Source organism: Heterocephalus glaber, unplaced genomic scaffold (genome assembly GCF_053883595.1).
Source record: "Heterocephalus glaber isolate CG9 unplaced genomic scaffold, H.glaber_assembly_v1.0 deba00001538, whole genome shotgun sequence".
Lineage (NCBI taxonomy): Eukaryota > Metazoa > Chordata > Mammalia > Rodentia > Bathyergidae > Heterocephalus > Heterocephalus glaber.
In genome coordinates, this window is record NW_028258333.1 from 40100186 (window position 1) to 40118939 (window position 18754).

An 18754-nucleotide genomic window follows, 5' to 3' on the forward strand; every position below is an offset into this window, starting at 1 on the left:
CAGAACCCTCAACTCTGAGGTGAACACTTTAAAATGTACTTTTTGAGAAGTTATAGAACTTATTTACCTCGATGATATCACAATATATTCTTACCAATTGCATGAACTTAGATTGCTACAAAACAAAAAACAAAGGCTCAAATGAATCTGGCAGTTAGAATATGATGGGTTAGAATACATGGTTGCCACATTATTGAATCTATATGGTGAAATTTTCACGGTTTGTATCTTTGACAAAGTCTTACATAAAAATTTTTCTAAGACAATGCTTCTCAAATTAATTAAAAGAACTGCTTGCATCAGAATTGCTGGGCTGTTTTTTAAAAATGCTAATACTCAGACTTCTCATCAGATCTAGTCAATCAGAATCTCTACACGTGATTTGGAGAATATGCATGTTGGTCCTCCCCTCCAAGAGACAGGCACATTTGAGTTTCAGAACCTCCGTTCTTCTGCTTTGTCTAATGCAATGAAGTTTAAAGCTGATTCAAGTCATTTTCTTCCTTGCCTTCCTGCAGACTACCATTCTCTTTTGTACTCAGCCTCCAATATAATAAATTTACCTCATGCCAAGGCAGGGATCATTGCTGGATGATCAACGTTCACTCTTAGGAGGAGAGAGCTGTCTCTAGACAGGTACACAGGACACAAAGAGTCATGCATATCAGTCAGCTGATGGAAAACGTTAAGTGTAACAAAAGTACAGTTCAAAGATTTCAAACCGTGTAATGAACTAGTCTAGAAGTGCTACTGCAGTATAAGGAATGGCTCTATGTTAAAGAAAGGACAGGATAACTTAATAGAGGCCTCCCGTCTTATTCCCTGATTGCGCTTGTGGGCTCTGTTGATGTGTTCATTTTATGTGACTTGCTTTGGGTAAATAACCCAGTGTCCCATCAGCTCCCCCAACCCGCGGCCAGGGGTGGGGTGCGGCGCGCAGAGAGGGCGGGAGGAAGGTGCCGGGGAGGGGCTGCCTGGTGTGTCGCCCCTCGCACTTCCTGAGAGACTCGCAGCTCTTTCTCTGCTGCTGCCACTTGGAGAGTTCACGCTTCCCTCCACAGGAAAGGAGACGTCCATCGAATTCAGCCGTCTTTTCGCGTCCCTCCTTCCCCTCTCCGCCCGCCACTACCCCTACCCCGTCTTCCATTGTGTGGTGCCTTTTCACTTTAGCCCTGCTTCCAGCCTTAGCCCTTAACCTCATTGGGAGCAAGATTAACTTGAGAATTTCGAAGCCGCGCGTTGCAATGGAGCTGTATGGAAAGGTAAGCAGAAGCGAGTTCCTCAGCGTGTCCAGCGAAAAATCTCGCTTTCGCGGACTTTGGGCCGTGCGTGTGTGTTTGTGTGTGAGTGTGTGTGTGTGTGTGTGTGTGTGTACGAGTATGTACGTGTGTGCGCGCGCACGAGTATGTATGTGGGCGCGCGCGCCTTCTCAGTGGAATATGCAGATAAACCACTTTCCTTACATGCGTGCTACTCATTGTCATTTTCTCGTTTGTTGAATAAGATTGAAAACTACCCCATTCAGCCTAGGAAAATGTATAAACTTTCCGGATTCCAGGTGAACAGAGGTAAGGCGGAAAGTCCCAGAACGATTCGTTTGTAATGAAAATTAGCACAAAGTAGTACCCGGGGAGGCACGGTCTGGCTCCCAAAGAGACAGTTAACTAAGAAAAATCTCCAGCCATAACTAACTGGGGTCACTTTCGCCGGTGCCTCGTGAGAAAATGGGTAAGAGAGGATGAGAGCAGTAACAACACCCAGGAACGATTCGAAAGGGGAAGGAGGGAGGCTCCTCGCCCCTCTGCCCCTGGAGGAGCGAAGTGTCCCTTGCGTTCTTCCTGGGAGATGTAGTTCTCGACACTCCCATATTCACGGAAGCCCTGCACGGATGGACTACAACTCCCAGAAGAGCACGGGGCTGCCGGGCAGTACGCTTGCGCAGCGCCTGGAGCGGACAGCTCTGGTGCTGATGTTGGAGCCGGTTGGAGAAACCCAAGAGTGCAGTGTGGAGCGTGGAACGCGCGGGCTGCACTCTTGACCAAGCGCCCGGTTCAGCACCGTCCTAACCAGAGAGAAAGGATATTTGCCTACAATGAGACACGAAGCGCCCATGCAGGTGGGTCTACGCAAAAAGAGTGGCCTCGGGAGGAATTGAGAAATGCTTTTCTCCTTGGTCCGCACACAAACTGCCCTACCTAAGGGAAGGTCTATGCAGCCACTCTCGGAGAGGTGTCTCTGTTCTGGGATTTGAGTTGGGTCCTCCACGTTCTGTGTGGTTGTGATTAGGGCGGTCTGGATAAAGGGTAGGGCTGTTCATTATCTTTACGGTAAAGGGGTGGTGGGGTGGTGGTAGGAAAGTGTCTACCGAAAAATGAAAACCGAGCAAACAAAAGTCAGAGGAACATGCAATCTTCTGGTGGCATTGATCATTCCTCTTGGCTTTCCAGGTTTGTGAGTACCATGTAAATTCAGAGATTCAAGGCAGGTCAGTGAGGCTTGGAGTTGAGAACTCTTCACCGGCATTTGAATAAAGGGAATTCTGCTTAGTGGACACATTAGGGAAAGGGAAGCCAATGTTGGGAGTCTCCAAAGTGCTCTTTTTCTCGTATCCAATATTAGCAGAAAATAACATTTAGACTTGGTAGACCCTGACCACTGCTTTCCTGTGTGAGGTTTATTGTTTGTTTACCATTTATTGTATGTTTGGATTCCCCATTTCAGCAACGCTCTTGGATTTACTTCCTTGAGAAACACAAAAGGCCCTGGTACAAAGGTGTTTCTACCTAAGTATCTGGCTTAAATGTGTTTTTAAGTAAAGATGAGCATATTTCTCCTTTCTATGTATGGACAGTTTACGCTAAATATAAGCCTGAGTTCATTAACCAAGCAGAGTGCTCCCATTGCATAACAGAAAGGCATTTTATGAATGGTTTGGGAGAATAGAACACATCATTTGTGATGTGTCATCTCTATTGAGAACCCACCTCTGCTGCCAAACCCAGCAACGTAAATATTTGACATTAATCCAGGCTTAAAGTTTTCCATAGTTTCTTCATGAATCAAGAACTTCAACCATCTGCTTTGATTTACTTTTAATTTATTTTATGGGTTATGTATATCAAGGTACCAGAATGGCCTGTTAGATGTAACATCTATAAAATTTAATTATTTGTTGAAGGATTATGTAATACAAGCCCTCAAATTACCTTAAGAGTTATTGAAAATTTGATTTGTTCCAGGGAACAGTGGCCCTATTGTGTATCTTCTAATACCTCTGTTTGTGACTTAGCTTTTCATTCCAGACCTGATGTGAAAAGAATCTGGACAGACAATAAAGATACAAACTGTTGCACTCAAGACATTATTGGTAAATGATAATTTTCCATTACTGGAGGTATTGCCGAGATCCAACTGGTTAAATTAACCATATTTGATTAGAAGTAAACATTGGCAGTCAATTTAAATGCAGGTTATAATACTTCATTACATATATGTGTATTGAAACATCATGTTATACATTCTAAATTTACATGGCAAGAAAAGTTTAATAGAATTAAAAAAAAGAATAAAGTAAATTGTTAGTATTTAAAGGTGATGTCATATATGTGCTGACATCTCCCTGTGAAAATAAATTACTAGGCAATTAATTACATTGTATATTGATTTTATTTTCTTGTAAATGTTGCTGTTCAGAAGAGTCTTTAGATGTTATAGAACTTTATGAAGTTAATGCTTTAGGAAATAAATATTTCAAATTGTCCCCTGTGTCTACCAAATATATAGTAGGCACTGTCATCCCCTATGTTTATCAGAACTTTAACAACCAAGTAATATAAAAATTAGATAAAATTGCTTGTGGGTAGAGATTTTTATTTACAGTGAATTTTATTCATTGGAATTGATTTTTGACATTTAAAATTCTAAACTACCAATTGCTATCATCAAAGATTTTTTTAGTATAATTAATTGAACCACATAATTGATTTGCTTTAATTAATAAATTGCTATTATTTAACTTCTCTCCATTATTATCAGATTTTTAAGAATATATAATAATAGGAAAAGTAAACACTACAAACACAATTTAAGTTTATTTAAAGCAGCAGTAATACTCAGCACCTATACTTCTATACATAAGCATATTTCAGGTGACTTTGAAGGGTCAAATTACAAGATAAATAATTGAAATTCTTTTTTTTAATTTAAAGACTGAATAACATTGTCATTTGAAAAATATTCCCTAAATATTTTTACATAGGTTTTTAAAAGATGAGTCACAAAATCTCATTTCATAATTTAATTTTCCTAAGAAATTGTTTTCTTCTTTTGAAAACATTTAGTTCATTTGTAAGTGTGAAACAAAATGGGCTTCTTACTTTTTTGACTGGTTTCCTAATTTATAATTTTTTAAATTAAAGAAACATTTGAAAAAAGCATATACTGTCCTTTAAAAAGCATCTGATGGACCTGTATAAATAGTTTGGTGTTATGTTCAAGGTATTTGTTTTTGATATATACATATTTTCTGAAAATATTTTTCTCTAGATTGACAGAAAATGAAGGATGATTTACAGTGACTAGTGAAATAATATAATGATAATCTATATTTCCTTCATAACTAATCAGGAATAACATTTCATAATAATTTCAAGAAATGAGTTTAGGGCTGGGGGTTTAGCTCAGTGGTTCCGGTGCCTGCCATGCAAGTACAAGGTCCCGAGTTTGATCCTCAGTACCAAAAAAAAAAAAAAAAAAGAGAGAAATGAGTTTAGAATTTTAATGCAGGAGGTGGTCATTTGTGTCTTCTCATTTAGTGTATACATAAGTCTTGAGGGCCAAATGACGTAGGGAATAGAAGTGCTCATGACTTGAGGAGAAGACTTTGGCAAACAAATTGTCATTTGATTCAAGAGCCAGATTGAACAAATACCAGTTTATCTTGTCTGTGCCTAGCACTGTGCTTTGCATTTATATGTGTCTGTGTGTGTGTGTGTTGTTGTGTGTATAAAACAATTATATATATATGATTATACAGTATGTATATAGGTCAAAAATATTTGTAGATGTATTTTTAAATTCTACAAATTACTATTGGCTTAATTACAAGCAAAATAACTGGAGCTTATTAGGATTAAATAATGTTTTCAACACAGAAGAATCAACATTCTGCCAGATTTCTCTGTCTAAAAGCTCATATTCGTTCCTTTGCTGTTTTGGGTTCCTAAGAAGACATAAATAGGTGGTGTAAACAATGAGACCACTATTGATAAATGTGAATCATTCACTTGGTTCAGAAGAAAGAAAAATATATTGATCCTGTCTTCTCTTTATAAAATAAGCTTGTATAAACTAAACTAAGTATTTGAGAAGGACCAATGTTTTAAAGATTCTTGCAGTTTGGCACCAGGTGGTGCATGCCTGTAATCCCAGCACTCAGGGAGACTGAGGAAGGAAGATTGAAAGTTCGAGCCTAGCCTGGGAAATTTAGACCTGAGCAGCATCTTGTCTCCATAAATAAATAAAAAAACAGAGTGGGGGGGGGAGACGTTTTCTCTTTCCTGATTTGTAATTTCCTATAGGTTCTTACATGACCAAAGGGGAGTCCATTGTTCCTGTCTAAAATACTTACTGTTCAATTTTGTTATCACAAGCTTCTTGAATCATCTCACAAATGCAGAGCTTTCTGATTGTTAAGAAACTTCAAATAAAAACTATCTACCCAAAGCAAGAAGCAAAGTGCCAAAGGGGCGGAGGGGGGAGCTGATTAAAGTGAAGAAGATTGAGGACAGGCTGTGATGTAGACCGAAGATGAACTTGAAGTGAAAGCTATTGGTAGCTATTAAGTGCAGCCATGCTGTACAAAAAAACAAACCAAATTACAATGAAGTAACATCTAAATATCAACATATCACTGACTATGGAAATTGTGTGGCATTATTCCCCTTTGCTGTTGGTGAATTTCTGACATTATACATCGTCCATGATCATCCCTCTATCTTAATGTGAAATACACATTTAGTCCTCACCTTTTACAGAAACAAAAAAATCCCTAGCTTACCCTGGAGAAATTAGAAATCTTCCCTACACCATTGGTGTCCCCCTTATTTCTGTGAAGCAAAGTAGAGGGTATCAAGGGGGAATTAATCTGTAGTACAAATTAATTTTTGTGCTATAAGAATAGGTTTCCATTTCCACTCTCTTCAATTCAAGAAGTTGTGGATTTATCAACATTTTCTACTGCCAGAGTAAGCTTGTACTGGGTCAAGAAACTCCCCTTTTAACCATACTAAAAAAAGAAGAAGAAAAGGATAAATTGTGCACATTCTAGAAAATTTCATCAAGCTTATCTGTCACCTCACCAATTTGTTTTGTGGTAAAAATTTAAAAACCTATTTTAGCAAAATTTGAATTTCATTAATACATTATTATTAACTGTAGCACTTTACAGTGGAATAGAGCACTGAAACGTATTCTTTTTAACTTAAACTCTGTATTCTTGATCAGTATTTTTATTTCACCTACTCTTCTTCTGTACTAGGCTCTGATAATCAATTTTCTACTCTCTGTTTCTATGAGTATGACTTTTTAAATTTTTCATATAAGTGAGATCATACAATATTTGTCTTTCTGATGGCTTATTTCACTTGGCTCTATTCCCACTGGTTCCATCCAGGTTGTTACAATTGATAAAACATTTTTCTTTATTAAGGCTGTCAGATATCTTATTGTACATATATCTCACATTTTCTTTCTCTATCCATCAGTTGATAAACACTTAAATCGCTCCTGTGTCTTAACTAGTATGAATAATGCTGAAGTGAATATGGGAATAGGTATCTCTTTGACATTTCAATTTCAATTGATTTGGGTATATACTCAACCTATAGTATGTTTGGGCCTATACTCAAGCTATGGTTTTGATCTGGACTGTACTTTAAAGACTTATGTTAAATGCTTAGTCTGCACAAGAGTGAAGATTTTTCTTTAACATACCAGTTTAAATTCCATTGCATGTATACTCATGCTAACAGTTTGGATCTTGAATTTGCTTAACATTTTATGTATTAAAGGAATGGTATTCAGCTTGGTGCCATTGGGAGGTAGTGAAACTTTTGAGAGGTAGAGTATAGTGAGAGACCTTCCAGTCATTGGAGGGGTGCCCTTGAAGAGTATAGTGGGAACCTAACACTTCTTCTTCCTTTCATTTCCTGTCCGTGAAGTGAGTGATTCTACTCCACCAAACACTTCCGTCATGATGAGTTGTCTCATCATGTGCCCAAAGCAATGGAGCCAATAGATCAGGGGCTAAAGCCACCAAGGCCATGAGCCAAAATAGACCTTTTCATTTTCTAAATTGATATACTGTATCACAAGTATTTGTTGCAGTAATGGAAAACTGACTAGCAAAATCTACAGGTGATACTACTGGATTGTATGGTAATACTATTTATACATTTTGAGGAACTTCTGTCCTGTTTTCCAAATGGGCCATACTGATCTAAATTTTCACTTACAGTGTGGAAGGTTTTCCTTTTCTCTATATACTGGGAAACACCTGTTTTCATTTATCTTCCTAATAATAGGCATTCTAACAAGTGATATCTCATTGTGGTTTTAATATTATTTCTCTGCAGATCACAGATGCTGAGCATTTTTCATATTCTCACTTATAATTCATATTTCCTCTTTTGAGAAATGTCTGTTTAGATCCTTTTCCTATTTTAATTGGGTTGTTTTCATGTAATTGAGTTGTTTGAGTTCCTTTTATATTTTGCTTATTAAACCATGATCAGATGTATGGTTTGCAAATATTTTCTCCTCATCTATACATTTTCACTTCATTCTGTTACTTATTTTCCTGCTGTGCAGAACAGTTTCTAGTTAATGGATAAGGCTATAAATATTCTTTCATTGTTTTTTTATAATAATGTTTTTATTTTTCCTGGGTAAATACCTAAAAGTAGAATTTCTGGGATGAAGGATATATTTTTTATAAGAAAGTCAATTTTTGCCTAAGTCATAATACCATTTTATTTTCTCATTTGTGATATCTGAGAATTCCAGGGCCCCCACTTCTTCAACAACATAATGGCATCAATGGCCTTAATTTTGGCCATTTTAATATATATTTGGTGGTATCTCATTCATTTGAATTTGAATTTTTTTTAAAAAAAATCATGGTGAGCATATTTTCATAGGCTTATTAGTCATTTATATATCTTCCTTTGTGGAATATCTTTTTAGCTTTTTGTCTATTGTAGGTGAGGGACTTGTACGTCTTTTTATTGCTAAATGTCTTTAATCTTCACATTAGGCTTTGCTCTAACACATATAAATTTCCTCGTTCTATGACTTGCATATTCATATTTTAAAATGTCTTTTGATTAGATTTTTGAAATAAAATATGAGTTATTATTTATAGGTAGGGTCTATGTCTGGGCTCTGTACTTCTTTGACATGTTTGTCTTGACTTTCTGTCCTGAGACTTTGCTACATTTATGTATTTTTAGTAAGTTGAAAATATTTTTAGAAATTTCTCCATAAATAGTTGTATCATTTGAAAATTGAGATAGTTTATTCTTTCTTTCCAGTGACCTCCTTTTTTGTATTTTACTTCACAGAGTAGAAGGCTTGGTAGAGTATCTTCTTCCCAATCTTAGTAGGGAAAGCCTCAGTCTTCCCATTAAGTGTGAAGTTGGATCTAGTATTTTTGTTTTATTTTGTTTTGGTATTTCTTTTGATTCATAGTTTTCTAAGAGTATTTGGTTTTAACATAAATGGGTATTGAATTCGTTGAGTGCTTTTCCTGAGTCTAACAATATGATTCTGTGCTTTATCAACCTTATGCTGTTGGAATACATTGATTGATTTAATCTGCCATTCCATAGATAACTCCTAGTTGGTCATTATGTAGTCTGTTCTGTGTATTTCTGGATCACTTTGATTATATTTTATTAAATATTTTTGCATTTAAATTTATGATGAATATTGCTCTATAATTTTCTTTTAATGCTTTTAGAAGTTTATAATGGGAGCTATGCTGATCTTATAAAATAATCTGAAAATTGTTTTATTCCTCTTGTTTTCTGAGTGATTTTGTTTGGTATAAGATTGGTGTGTTTTATTTATTAAAATATTTAATAGAGTTTAGCAATGAAGCTATTGGACTCCAGAATTTTCTTTGTGGGATTTTGTTTTGACAAATTAAAGTGCTCTGATACACTAACTCCTATCTGTCTTATCTATCTATATATCATCTATCTATCTAATCTTTCTTTCTATTCCCTTTTGTATATAGCAGTAGGCAGAATGTTCCCTCCAAAAACATCCAAGGTTTAACCCTAAAACATGTGAATAAATTTTTTCATATAACAAAAGAAATTTATCAGATGTAATTTATATTATGGATTTTAAAATAAAGAGATAAACCTGGATTATCAAAATGGTCCAGTATAATCACATGATCACTTAAAACCAGGTAACTTTCTTTGGTTGGAGTCAGAGACATAACAGAAGAAGTCAGAGTTTCAAGACTTGAGAAAGATAGTTAACTTGAAGATGATCAAAGAAACAGGATCGCAGACTTGCAGCCATAAGCAACTAAATTATGCCAACAACCTGAACTGAGGCTCCAGATAGAAGCAATTTAGGCCAGCCAACACATTGCTTGTGGCCTTGTAAAGAACCCAGCTACATTACACTATATCCAGACTTCTGATTCATAAATAATAAATGGATTTAGTTTAAACATCCATTATGGCAGGAATAAAAAAATAAATATGTATATCTGAAATTTTCTTTTATTGTGAATTTGATTTTGTAGGCTAGGTTTTTTTACCTAAATTTTTAACTTATTAATATAAAGTTGTACAAAATACTTTATTTTCCTTTCGTTCCTCTAAGATCTATAAATCAATCCCTTCTTTCATTCTTCTTTACTAATAAGTTCTGTTTCTCACTTTCCAATCTTCTTAGATTTTTATCAATGTTATTATTTTTACATAACAGACTTTTGCCTTTATGTTGTTTGTTATATATTTTCTTGGCTTTGCCTTTTTATACTTTAGAACTTTATTTGGGTTTTTAAGATAGAAATTTAGATAGTTGACTTTAAATATTTCTTTTCTTCTAGTAAATATAAGCATTTAAAATGGTAAATCACCCTCTAAGTACTGCTTTAGCTGGCTCACAAATTTCTGAATATTGTATTTGGTTATATGTCAGTTCAAAGTATTTTCTCATTTCCTTGGGATGTTTGTGTTTAATCCATAGGTTTACAAATATATTTAATTTCCAAATACTTGAGTACTTCCTTGGTGTTTGCATTTTATTGATATTGATGTTTAATTAAATTCTGTTGTTCCCAAAGAACATATTTTTTTTAAGATTACAATCTTAGCTTGTTTTTAGGCCAAGATGTGGTCTAATGTTATAGACATTCCATGTGGATTAATGTGGGCTACAGTTGTAGGTGTACCAGTGGTCAATAAATATAAAGTAGGTCCTGATATTGTGTGGTGTTGCTAACATATTCTATGCCTTTATGGATTTTTTTGTCTATTTCGGTTTTTGCTTCATGTATTTTGAGTCTCTGTTAGTAGTACACACATAAATATGTTACTTTTTTTGTCTCATTGCAGAATTTTCCTTTTTATTATTGTGAAATGTCTCTCTTTATCCCAGGTTATACTTCTTGTCTTAAAATGTATTCAGACTAATATTAATATAGACACCTTTAATTTCTTAACAGTATTTTCATGGTACACTGTACATACATTTTCATATTTTTACATTTAACTTTTATGTATCTTTATATTTCAAATTGAGTCTTATTGCTAATGTACAGTTGGGCCTTGCATTTTCATCCAGTGTGGAAAATCTCTGCCTTTTAATTGGCATTTTAGTCTATAACCAATGTGGTTAGATTTAAATCTATCATTCTACTATTTGTTTTACTCTTATTCTATTTGTTTTTTCTTCCTTTATTTACCTTTTTCTTCCTTTACTTTCTTTTTTATCTTTATTTTGCTCAAATGTTTTAAGTATTTCTATTCCTCTGCTCACATTTTTGAATAAACATTTACATTTTTGGTGTTTAATTCAAAGAATTACTATATGAATTGTTGACTTGTTATGTAGTCTATCTGGACAGTATTATATTACTTCACATAAAATATACTGACTTGGTTATAATATAATTTCATGTAGCTCATCTTTTGTGAAATTGTTGTCATATATATTACATGTCATTCATTATAAATCCCCCATACAGTTTTATAAACTTAACTTTAAACAATAATAGCCAAATATATGCATATATCATATATACACATATATTACATATGCATATATCATATATACCCATATACTACATATCCATATAAATATACAACTTGACAAACATAAAGAAAAAATGAACAGAGCCTCAATGACTTGTAAAACTATCAGAACTAATATACCTGTAATTGACATCTCAGAAAGAAAAAGAAAGGTATAATGAAATGGAAAAAAATATATATATATATATATGTTTGCCTACTTTCTATTTGCCATTTCTAGTGCTTATACTGTTGGTCTGCCTTACTAATTAGTGTAATTTTTCTTCAGCTTGACCTACTTTCTTTAGCTTTTCCTGTAGTACATTATCTGCTGGCAGTACATTTTCTGTTTTTGCTTATCTGATATTTTTTATTTTGCCTTTAGTTTGAAATGAGAGGATTACTGCTTGTAAATATTTTTAAATGTTTTCTTCCAGTGCTTTAAATACATCATTTCATTGTCTGCTGACCTCAATTATGATATGAAATTATCTACTCTTTACATTATTGAACATTTGTTTTTAATATATTGTAGTTTCCTCTGTTTTCAAGATTTTCTATCAAACCTTTGAACAATTTAGTTATATTAAGCCTAGATGTAGTCTTCTATATATTTTTTCAACTTGGAAGTTTGAATGAGCTTCTTAGACGTGTAAATTTATGTTTTATACCAACTTTGAAAAATATTTAGTCATTATATCTAAAACTATTTTTCCATCCCATTATTCCTTTCTTTTTCCTACTGAGATGTCACTTACATGTTTATTAGTTCTGATATTGTTCCATGAGTTACTGAGGCTTTGTTCATTTTTGTGTATTTTTTTCTTTATGTTTGTGAAATTATTTGATTTCTGATGATGTATCTTCAAGCTCAGTGAACCTTTCTTCTGCCACCTGCCATTAAGGGATTATTCATTTCAGTTATTGTGCTTTTCCTTTTAGGCTAATTATTGGCTCCTTTTATACTAGAAACACATGTTGCCAAGTAAATTGTAAAAAAAAAAATAATTTGGAATAATTGCTTTCTTTTGCCAACTTATATCTTTCTCAATACCTTCAACTCTACATAAATGAAATGCTTTACCCAAGACCAGAATTTTTGGATTGGTTGTCATGTCAGTTTTATTGAGGTCGTCAATATTCTATCCACTCAACAACAAAACCATATGAGTAAATGTCCTAGGTATTTAGGGCCAACATCATATGAAATGTGGAAAAACTGAAAGCTTTTGCTTTAAAATCAGATATGAGAAGGGATGTCCACTATCACCACTTCTGCTCAATGTAGTATTTAAGACATTAGCAAGAGAAATTAAGTAAGAATAAGAAATTAAAAGGATATGTATAAGAAAGGAAGAAATCAAATTATTATTTTTGCTGATGGCATCCTGTATATAGAAGACCCCCTCCAAAGTCCACCAAAAGACTCCTAGAATTAAAAAACAAATTCAGTAATGTGGCAGTATACAAACTCAACACACTATAGTGTTTCTGTACACCAATAATAAACCCACTGAGAAAGAAATTAGAAAAATTATCATTGACAATTGCACCAAGAAAAGTTACTTAGGAATTGACCTACCTAAAGAAGTGAATGACCTCTACAATGAAAACTACAGTATTATAAAAACAGAAAATCAAAGAGAACACCAGAAAATGAAAAGATAGCCCCTGCTCCTGGTAGGCAAAACCAATATAGTCAAAATGGCCATACTTCTAAAATTGATATACAGATTTATTGCAGTCCTAATCAGAATACCAACAGCATTCATCACATAACTGGAGAAAATCCTAAGATTCATATGGAACCAGAAGAGACCCAGAGTAGCTAAACCAATCCTGGTAAAAGGAGCAAAATGGGAGGCATCACAATCCCAGACCTGAAGTTATATTACAAAGCTACAAATCTTTGACAAAGAGGCCCAAAACATATACTGGAGAAAAGAGAGGCTCTTTAATAAATGATGCTGGGAAAACTGGCTATCTCCATGCAGAAGACTGAATCTAGACCCATATGCCTCACCATGTACAAAACTAAAATCAAAATAGTCAAAGAAGAAAGTGTTAAAACAGAAACACTTAATCTGCTGGAAGATAAAATAGATAAACCCCTTGAAGCCATCCATAGTCATAGGAAAAGACTTCTGAACAGAACCCTGGTTATACAGAAAATAGTACTAAAAATCAACAAATAGGATCATATATAATTATAAAGTTTCTGCACAGGAGAAAAAAAATCCCAACAGACTGGAAAGACAACCGACAGAATGGGAAACATTTTTTTGCCAGTTATTCTTTGAATAGAGAACTAACATCTAGAATATAAAAAAACAAAAAATTAGATTGTCCAAAGTAAAACACCTAATGAAAATATGGGCAAGTGAAATGAATAGACACTTCAAAAAAGAAGTACAAATGGCCAATAAATACATGAAGAAATGTTCAACATTGCTGGCCATTACAAAAATACAAATTAAAACAACACCGAGATCCATCATACTCTAGAAAGAATGGCTATCATCAAGATATCAAATAACAAATGTAAGCAAGGCTCTGAAGAAACAAGAACCCTTCTAAGTTGTTGGTGGGAATGTAAAATAGTACAACCATTATGGAAATCAATATGGATAGTCCTCAAAAACCTAAAGCTAGAAATTCCATTCAACTATTCACCTTCTAGGTATCTTCCCAAAAGAGATAAAGACTTTGTATTATGGTGAGACATATATACCCATGTTTATAGAAGCACAATTTATAATAGCTAAATCTTGGAAGCAGCCTATATGTCCATCAACAAAAGGATGTATAAAGAAAATGTGGTACTTACACCAGTGGAGTACTACTCTGCCATAAAGAGGATAAACTTCAGCCATTTGTAGGAAAATAGATATATCTTGAGACCATAATGTTAAGTGAAATAAATCAGAAGTACAAGCTTAAATATTTCAAGATTTCTCTTATATGAAAAACCCAAAATATAAATAAAAAACAAAATAAAAGATAGATAATAGGAAGTAGGGAGATAGATCTTTCTGAAACGAGAAAGAGATCAACAGATGGAGGGGAGAGGGATGAGAGGGGAAGGGATGAATAAAAGTAAGATGTGTTATGTACCTGTACCAACTCCCCACAAGGAATGTAAACATTATGTAGTACAAACACGTACTAGTGGTTTTTTTTAATGATGAAAATAATGGTAGAAATACTAGGTCAGTAGTTCTCTAATGCATCCGATTGGATTGGATATAGTTTAGGAACTTTAAAAAGTCACATTTTGTGTCTACTGTATGGACTCCTAAGTGAGAAAAATCTACAACCATAGCCATTTAGTTCCCACATGCTCAGCTTTTTATATCCCTAGGAAAACAAATCATAATCACATCTTAAAAGGTGAGTCCCTGAGCCACTCATTATTTGTGTGCTGCTCCTAGTTTAACCCTAGCCTATCGATAATTCATTTGTTAACTCCCCCACGCCTGTCCCCAGACCAGTAGCTCTGATTCATGCCTGATCTTAGCAACTAAAGAAAACCTGTAGGCCAACACCAATGAATAGTTTCTTTTCAAATGGCCACAGCCTAAGAAGTCTTAAAGGGATGGAGGAAGAGATGTGTTAACTACCAACTGGCAAATTGTGACTCTTACATGGCACTCATCTGTGGTGATGAAACTAAAAGATATCTGTTCTTTTCAATGTTTGCTTCACTGAACACCTGTCTGAACAGCAAGTTTGATGAAAAGGGAGAGCAGAAACAGTACACCTGCAGATGTTAAAGTTCTTCTGTAAGTGTGCGTAGGCAGGCTTGTTCTTTGTAGTAAATAATAGTAGCAGTAGCTTTTGAATGAAAAATAGAAATGGTTGTAACTAGAAAAATGTCTCTAAGTTAGCCTAATTAGTAGAATTATAAAATATCCAAATGAAAATACATAGACTACAAAGATACTAAGTTCTTCACAAGGGGTCTGGATAACGCTTTGTGTCATAAGTGCATAGACAACTAGATCCTGCCCTACACACATCCTATCCTGATGATTGGGGCGAGATCAATATCAACATAGAGGCATTTTTCAAGTATTCACATGTTAAACTGTTTTAAATATTTTTAATGTTTAAAGATAAAACTTATTGGGAAACAAATATTCTTGAAATTCAGTGTTATTTTACCTCAGCAGGAAACTTTATTTTACCAGGTAAAATAATTTTAATACAGGTCTTCCTTATACCACATAATCCTGAGTATGTCTATTGTGTTTCCATTTTATTTTCTACTAAAGAAGAGATCTTTAAAAAAACAGTTATTATTTTGTGGTTCACAATTTGGATGCTGGCCTGCTTCTGCTGTTAGTTTCTAATGGAGTGAGGGAAAGTAAATTACATTTGTGGTCTTTAAAGTAAAAATGCCTGCTGAAAAGTCAAGGGTACTTTTGGCAGAGTTAAGTGGAGCAGAGTTGCATGTGGTCTGACAGCATGATTTCTGCTTTTCCTGGGTCATGCCTCCCTGTAGTCTGAGAGGGTGCTGACAATGAGTCCTGGGACCAATTCTCAGAACATTCTGGCTCTTACAGAGCAGAGGTCATTGATGAAACATATTTCTCAGAATCAGCTTGTCTGGACAAGCTGGGAGTCATAGGGTGCAGAGCTTTATCTGTAAGAGTCAACATTATGATGGTGAGACCTGCTGTCACTATGTCACTAGGAGGGACATCTCATCGACAGCAGTGGGTGCAGAACTTTGGGATCACATTTCCATGACCTTGGATATCTCAGCCTAAATGTCAAATTACTCAGTCTCCTTCTAAATAGATACTGAGGTTGACAGCCTGTACCTGCTCTGACCTCTATGTGGATGTTTGTTAATCTAATGAATTCTAAACCTGAATGATCAAAAGAACTACAGTACACGAGGAGCTTTAAAAGTGACTGGTTCTGGCCCCAACATGAAGATTATAATTTTGGGGAATTTAAGTGGAGTTTTCCATGTCTGAGAATCTTGGATATAATGTACTCCATAAGGATTTAGTTATGTATTCATCTCTCAGTATATCTGCCTGTCTGTCTGTCTATCTATCTATCAAAAAGTAGATATTTGAGAACATGATATCTGTTATTTCTTGCTTCCAAAAATAATGATAAAGCTTATGTGTATTTTGTCTGTATCCAAAAGAAAAATTTGGACAGATGCTTTCCTCTTTGTTGCTAAGAAAAAGGCCCTTTCAATTTTTATAAATTGACAATTCCAAATGTCAAAAATGTGTGATGATTTTTTAAATTTTAAACTTATTTTGTCTTACCAAAGTTGCACATGAGAAAGATGGTGATTGACTATTGGGAGAGATGTGGGCCTTGGACTTTTCACCAATCCCTTTTTGCCTGCTCTAGCCACACCTAAGGTGACCAACCATCTATCCAGCTTGTTGGTTTTAGCACCAAAAAGTCCTCCTGGATCCAGGCAAACCAGGAAGTTGATCATCCTAGACACACTCCACCATCAAGACACTTGTGACCTCCAACCCTGAGACAATTTATGATCCTGCCAGGTAAAGGTATTTGTGGGATTCTGAGGCAGACTTAAGATTCCACTTTCTTCAGTCCGTTCACTTCAAGTTCCCAAACTGTTGTTGACCTGTCTTTTCTACTGTTTCTCCTGTCGACTCTTTGTCTACAGGGATTTCTGCTTTTGTGAATACCATTATTTTTGAGGGGCTTGAGGAAAGGATGAAGATAACAATTATGTATACAAAATATAGATATAAATTATTTCTAACCTCAAAATAATGACACTGTGTATTTCAATGGTTTGCTCAATTCCGTATCAGAGGTTTGGTTAAACTTCACCCAAGATCAGCTGCTTGGGTATGTGACAGGACAGCTTCCCCACACTACTGTGAGTTCCTGGGACTGCCTTTCTCATCTTTTTATTTATATTACTCCAGATATGCAACTCAGCATTTTCTCAATTTCTATAATATCCTATTTACACTCATGGATTTCCTGAGTTTAAGGGATTTTGGGAATTTACTCTGTGGCAGACAGTATCTTAGAACAGGTGCTATCACTGGGTTTATGGCATTTCAATGTGTTCTCCTTCTCACAGCCTCTGTGGGTCACAGAACACATCTGTCTGCACACTGACCCTTCAGTGTCTCAACTTCTACACTGAGGAGTACATTGGTGAATGTTCTTTACTCCCTGTCATGATATTTGAAGTTAGGGGAAAATGTAAATTGTTAACCTCAGTAATTACGAAAGTCCATAGAGCAAACGTGTTGGGTATTGAACCCTCTTGCCCTCTGAAGTTAGGAAATGAGAAAAATTCTGTAAATTGACAGTTTCCATCACAGAGAATAGCATTGGAAGAAGTTGGAAAGAAAATGAATGTCTGATGTATCATTTCAATGCAATGAGACAAATATCAAAGATGATGATGAAAGCTTTTAATCAAGCATTTAACATATACCAATAATTACCTATTATATAGATGAGTTGTAAAAAACAAAACAACAAAAACCTCACCCAAGTTTACACAGGAACAAAGGTAGCAAGTATCCCACATGGGATTCCTTCTCAGACATCCTCACCACAGGGTGTGCGGTGTGTAATTTTTACCTATATGTATACCACATCAAGAACCCAGAATTCTCTTTTTCACGATATGTCTATATGCACATAATTCCAGAACTGCTATAAAAAAGAATGGTACTTTCCTACCTTCCCTCATGCTGTGATTTTTTTTTTTTTTTTTTTGATACCGGGGATTGAACTCAGGTCCTTGCGCTTGCGCAGCAGGCAGCAAAACCACTGAGCTAAATCCCCGGCCCCATGCTGTGATTTTTAAGGTTGGAATTACCAGTAGCTGGCTGCTCACCAGCATCCCAGAACTGAACTAATGACCCTCTGGGTTCAGCATCTGTGGGTGTGTACAGAAGCTGCTGGAACTTGGGCTCTTTGTCATTGCAGTGGTCCAACTGCATTGTCAGAACTGGGAGCTCTGTCAACCACTGTGGTTCACTTCCCAGCAGTCCTTGATTACAGTCCTCCCTCTGCGGTCCCTGTGTTCCTCTACCTACTGCCACCTAGCCCCAGTGCAGACTCTCTTCCCTCTTGGGAGCTCTCCGGAGCCAATCCAGGAGAAAGCTACAGCATGATCTGAAAGAACACTAATCTTTGCTACTAATAGGAAACATTTTTATATCATTTGATAAACTTCATTTTCATTTTTCTTGATATATTCTAGAAGGATAAATGCACCTGCAGAGTTTGAAAAAAATTCAGAAATCATAATATATTTTTATACATGTACCCTTCATACACATTTACACTTATTTAAATTTTTTCTTTTTTTTTGTGATGGGTACTGAACCCAAGACCTCATTCATCCTAAGCTTGCCCTCTACTACGGAATTACGTTTCCAGCTCCAAGCTCTTTTTACTTTATG

At 35.2% G+C, this 18754-nt stretch overlaps 1 protein-coding gene across 3 annotated transcripts in view; it reads left to right on the forward strand.

Moving 5' to 3' along the window:
- Window positions 1-1007: 1007 nt before the first annotated feature.
- The window catches only part of Rab3c (RAB3C, member RAS oncogene family), a 244078-nt gene continuing 226331 nt past the window's right edge, over window positions 1008-18754 (forward strand). Inside the window, exon 1 of one of the 3 annotated variants that reach the window (XM_013073532.3) lies at window positions 1008-1262. In XM_013073532.3, coding sequence (XP_012928986.1) covers window positions 1245-1262 — 18 coding nt within the window. In that variant the 5' untranslated portion in view covers window positions 1008-1244. Of the gene's footprint in view, window positions 1263-1907; window positions 2117-18754 lie in introns of those variants that run through there. The other 2 variants (XM_021261391.2, XM_004848495.4) reach the window with 2 other exon arrangements.